The 5,044-nt window shown below is 50.3% G+C and overlaps 1 protein-coding gene across 1 annotated transcript; it reads left to right on the forward strand.

Annotated features, from left to right (window-relative positions):
* The first annotated feature begins 1,491 nt into the window (after window positions 1-1,491).
* On the forward strand, window positions 1,492-2,893 carry LOC112445078 (protein LDOC1). The gene has a single exon (XM_024988619.2). It carries the CDS (start codon window positions 1,603-1,605, stop codon window positions 2,041-2,043), a length of 441 nt encoding a protein of 146 aa, XP_024844387.1. The 5' UTR covers window positions 1,492-1,602; the 3' UTR covers window positions 2,044-2,893.
* Window positions 2,894-5,044: the final 2,151 nt, after the last annotated feature.

Genomic DNA, 5,044 nt, shown 5'->3' on the forward strand with positions numbered 1-5,044 from the left:
AGAGCAATCAACAAAGCAAAGCCTCTGTCCACACAGACTTCCATATTAAAGTGGAGGCCGACAAATACACAAAGTGCTGTATGATATGATGGCTACTGGTGTGATAAATGCTGTGTAGAGAAATGAAGTGAGGCAAGGGGTTAGAGATTACTGGCAGAGAAGGGGGTGCTCTGATAGGTGAAGTGGTTAGGAAAGTCCTCTCTGAAACCCGAGGGAGAAAGAGTCAGGCAGTTAAATGAGGAGAGAGCCGTCCAAGGCAGAAAAAATAGAAAGTACAAAGATCCTGGGGCCAAAGCTACTTGTGTGCGAGAATCAGCAGGGAGAACAATATGGTTAGAGCACAGCAGGAACTGAGAGGAGGCACAGATGAGGCAGGGCCTGGTAGGCCATTATCAAGACTTTGGTTTTTCTTTGGACTGAGAAGGGAAAACTATTGGAGGGTTTACAGCAGGGAGGGGAAGTGATCTAACTTTTGTTCTAAAGGAGTCCTGTCCTTTCTCTGGGGAATACATACACTATAGGAAGAGAAGAATGGAAGTTAAGTGGTTAGTTTCAACAGCCTGTGTGAGAAAGGATGGCTGGGACCAGGTGTTATTGGTAGAAGTAACAAGAAGTGATTTGACTGGGAATATATTTTAAAATGCATTCCAACAGAATGTGGTGGCCCGGAGGCTGTCTCCCCAACTCATTTGTCAACTATTTGAATAATCACATTCAAAGTAGAAAAGCAAAGCCATTTTTAAAACACAAGTGTTTATTGTTAAGCAGGAATAAATACCCAGTAGTCAAGGAACACTAACATTAGGACAGAAGTAGAGTCAAAGATAGGCAGGACTCCTGAAAATGGTGATTGGATGCTAAATTTTGCAGAACTTTTTACACTTTGCTATTTACAAAAATAATTTTAAACAAAGGCATAGAAGTACACAATACTATTTTCCAACCAAAGAAAAGTCCCTTTTAAATATCATTTTGTCATGAAAGACAGGACCCCTGAGGGTCTTTCATAACTCTTACAGGGTGTGACGCTGGCGTGCAGCCAGCACTGCTAACGGTTCTTTGGGTGAGGGAGATTTCATAAGCCAAGAAATGTGTTAAAACCACTCAGAGGGAACCCAGGGGCCACTGGCCCTCCAAGGAACACCGAGATGTATGAGTCGGCTTGGCTGAAGGGTGGTGAGTCCTATAAACCTGAGCAGGTTGAATCTCTCTGAGAGATGGGTCTTTCGCGCCTGCACAGTCCAAGCCATGGCCCGACCCACATCCAAGTTTGGGTCTTCGCCTTTATCCAGCGGCCCCGAGACCTGCGAGCGCGGACCCCAAGCCCCTGTCCGCGCCACCCCGGCCCCGCCCCTTGTCTTTCCCGGCCCCGCCCCTGTCTTTCCCGGCCCCGCCCCCTCCAGCCGGGCGGCCCCGGAGCGGGGCTGTCAGCTCGGCTGTGTGGGCGGAGCTTGCGCCGCCTCCAGGACCCCTGCGCGCACCGCCCCTCGCCCCTAGCCACCGCGCGTCTCCGCCGACACGCACTTCCTGCGAGGCCTCCGAGCGCACCTTATCCCGGCCGAATCGAGCTGTGCCCTGCCTTGCCTTTCCAAGCTGTTCGCCATGGTGGATGAGCTGGTCCTGCTGCTGCACGCGCTTCTGATGCGGCACCGCGCCCTTAGCATCGAGAACAGCCAGCTCATGGAACAGCTTCGGCTGCTGGTGTGCGAGAGGGCCACCCTGCTGCGCCAGGTACGTCCGCCGAGCTGCCCTGTGCCCTTCCCTGAAACGTTTGACGGCGAGAGCTCTCGGCTCCCCGAGTTTATCGTGCAGACGGCGTCTTACATGCTCGTCAACGAGAACCGATTCTGCAACGACGCCATGAAGGTGGCATTCCTGATCAGCCTGCTCACCGGGGAAGCCGAGGAGTGGGTGGTGCCCTACATTGAGATGGATAGCCCCATCCTGGGCGATTACCGGGCCTTCCTCGATGAGATGAAACAGTGTTTTGGCTGGGATGACGACGAAGAAGACGAAGACGAATATGAAGAAGATGATTATTAGGCCCGGAGACCCTCGGGCCTAGGAGGGGGAAGGGCACTGCCCGCCGCCACCCCCCTGCCTCCCCGCCTCGCCCCGCCCGGAGCCGCCGCGCTCCCCTAACGCTGTGATCCCCTGGCCTTTCCCTCCCCTCTGGTTGTCTTCCTCACCCTCCACCCTCTGCCGTAGTGCTTGTCTTTGTTCCAGGCATAGTGCTCTCCAGTCACCTGCTGCTGAGGCTGGGGCGTCTCTGAAGTGCGCTCTGCTGCCCACTCTGGCCAGCCCCAGGACCCTCACCGCTCATTAGAACTGTGTTCTGAGCCCCAGCTCTAGGGCAAGCTCCTCTTACAAACCGGTCAGCCTATACTCTGCCCTGCCGACTGTCAGGCCTGCACCTCTGCCCAGCGACCTGCGCTGCCACCCAAGCACGCTCCATCAGATTCCAGCGACAGACCCGGCCTTTGGAGATCAGGAGCAACCTAGAATATGCCTTTGTGGGCTACACCTCCTGGGACACTGATTTGGACTGCTCACCAACAACTCCACCCCCCTCCCCAGGGGCTAATCTTTCAACTTGATTAATTGTTCTGTACTAACTCTGAGTCTTCCTCGTGCCCCACGAGATTGCTGCAGGGGCCCATTGTGCCTGGCAACCCAATTGTTGACATTTCTCCTATGCACCAGTTTTGCACACCTGTCATCTTTGTTTCAAAATTGCAGCAGTCCCATCGAGGTGTGCATTTGGACAAAAATACTAAAAACCGAACAATACAAACAAAAGCAGGTACTCAGCCCAGCTCCTCAATGCTACCTGGAAAAAGCATTTGCATTCTTTTCAATAAATTTCAAGCACTACCGAAAAAAATACCAAAAAGTGTCTTTTCATGGTTAAGGGCTATCATTGGCCTTTGCCACTTTCAGCCTGACTCTCATTATTCCCACTGATATCAGGGAATCTAATTCAACGTTCAATCTCTGTACTCCCCACTGTCACGACTAAGCTCCAGAGGACAGTTACCACAGGGCTTTACGGGGAAACACGTACTACCCCCACTGACGCCTTTCTTATAGCCCTGGTGAAGGGAGTGTTCTTTGGTGCTTCTGAGGTGGCATGGGTAAGGGGTGGCTGAGGCAGACAGGTGGCACAGCATCCCAAACTGGGACACTTTAGAGAGAACTTCAAGGGGGCACTACTAATAATTAGACTGGAACAACAAGTACAAGTCAGGACACACAATATTTCTATCTTCATGAGCTTTGGGGTTCTTCCTCAACATGGTCAGAGATGTTCTGCCTCTTAACTCTTAATGCCTGTTGGGTGCTATTGATTTCGGGCTTCAATACATAGTGTAGCACATTGTTTTAAAACCCCTTTTAGATGCTTGAGCTAACATTAAATCCCAGATCCTGGATAAATGTGTGCATACTAAATGGAGCCCGATTTGAACGTTTCATCTTCCTCAGGCAGATCCCCTTAGAATTCCTACCCATCCATGTGCCCCAGATTCCTGCCTGAAGAAACTGACAAGATTCCTAGATCTTGTACTGCTGCTATCTGAGCTATGCTGAAATCTCTTTGTGGGCCCGGAGGGCTCAGAGGCACTGAGGTAGTGGGGTGAGTGTTGAGAAGAAACTGCATACCTTTGTGAGGCAATTACCCAGTTAAGTCGCAGCAGTGTTAAGTCAGGGAACCTTGGTCCGGTTGTGGGGGCTGCCTATGCCAGCCAGGACCTGTCATGGAGGATTTGAGCTGTTCTGAGTTCTTATCTGTATCTGCCCCAGTGTCTTCATTGTACCATGTCCAGAGCCAGCCCTACCTTAGAACTTCTAATTTAGACAATGAATTTCCTTGTTGTTTAAGACCTTTCGAAGCTAAGTGTTCTTTTATTTGTACTGGTAAACCTCACAGTGTGGGTTAAATGAGATCCTGATCATTCTCCTGGGTACTTTATGGGTGTGGATTCAGTGAGATCACACCCATGAGATAGTTTGAACTGTCTCTGCTACACAGTGAGCACTCAGTAAACTTAGGCTCTTACTCTTAGGCCTGGGAACCGAAGCATCATTCCAGAAACAGATCTCTTGCTATGACCTTGGCCTCAGTAGGAAAATGTCAGGAGTCCATAGAAGCAGGGTAGGCTCAGGGATAGTGGAAATGGGAGCAGCACGAGACTTTGTTTACTCTTTTGGATCTGGCACGAAGTCAGATAAAAAGCCAGTTTACAGTTACTTTGGTGAAGAGGCAAAGTCCAGAGCAGGAGTCATTTTTCCAGCCTAAGCAGGTTGTTTCTGGAGGGTGTGACAGGGGTAGATAACGATGTAGCAGAGGAAGTTGAGGTCCATCCTGGGGGTGGATGTGGGAAAGTGCTGGTCAAGAGCTGAGAGTTGAATGAGACCCAGCGAAACCAAAATTCAGTCATCCAAAGTAATCAGTGGCCTGGGTAGACTTAGAGGAGAAAGAGATATGGTGGTCAAAGAAATGTAGTTCTTGGCCTCATGGTGATTTCAATTTGTTGCTCTTATGGTGCCTTGGGCCCAAATTAGGATGCTACCTTACTACAAGGTAAGGTCCAGAAAGAGAATCTAAACTGATTAGATTTGAGGGTGACCTTTTCAGGGTGGAAGTTGAAGGCATGAATAGATGAGATCTCCTCCCTACCACCAAACCAAGTGAGTCGTTTCTTTTCATGGGGAAGTATGGGTCTCTGATCAGTGAAGATGCCAATGCAGTGCCTGAGTAGCACTCATGACAGCTAGGCCAGGAGCTTCTGGAATCTGAAATGCACACATCCTGGGCATGTATGCATGGGTGTGAGCTGACTCTGTGTGTGTGTGTGTGTGTGTGTGTGTGTTCGTGTCCTTCAGGTGTCATGGAGGAGCAGGTTACGCTGTGAGCTGCAGAGAGGGGCAGTGTTAAGAATCTGGCTACCTTGGGGGCAGATTCTGCAATAAAAGTATCAATACTAGCAAGGGCATGACTCCCATGGGAGGAATTCATGATAGTTTGATTGTAGCATAAGCACAG

This window comes from Bos taurus, chromosome X (genome assembly GCF_002263795.3).
Source record: "Bos taurus isolate L1 Dominette 01449 registration number 42190680 breed Hereford chromosome X, ARS-UCD2.0, whole genome shotgun sequence".
Taxonomy (NCBI): domain Eukaryota; kingdom Metazoa; phylum Chordata; class Mammalia; order Artiodactyla; family Bovidae; genus Bos; species Bos taurus.

Excerpts from the sequence above, each read along its gene's own strand:
- LOC112445078 (XM_024988619.2), top strand. The coding sequence starts at position 1,603 with ATGGTGGATGAGCTGGTCCTGCTGCTGCACGCGCTTCTGATGCGGCAC.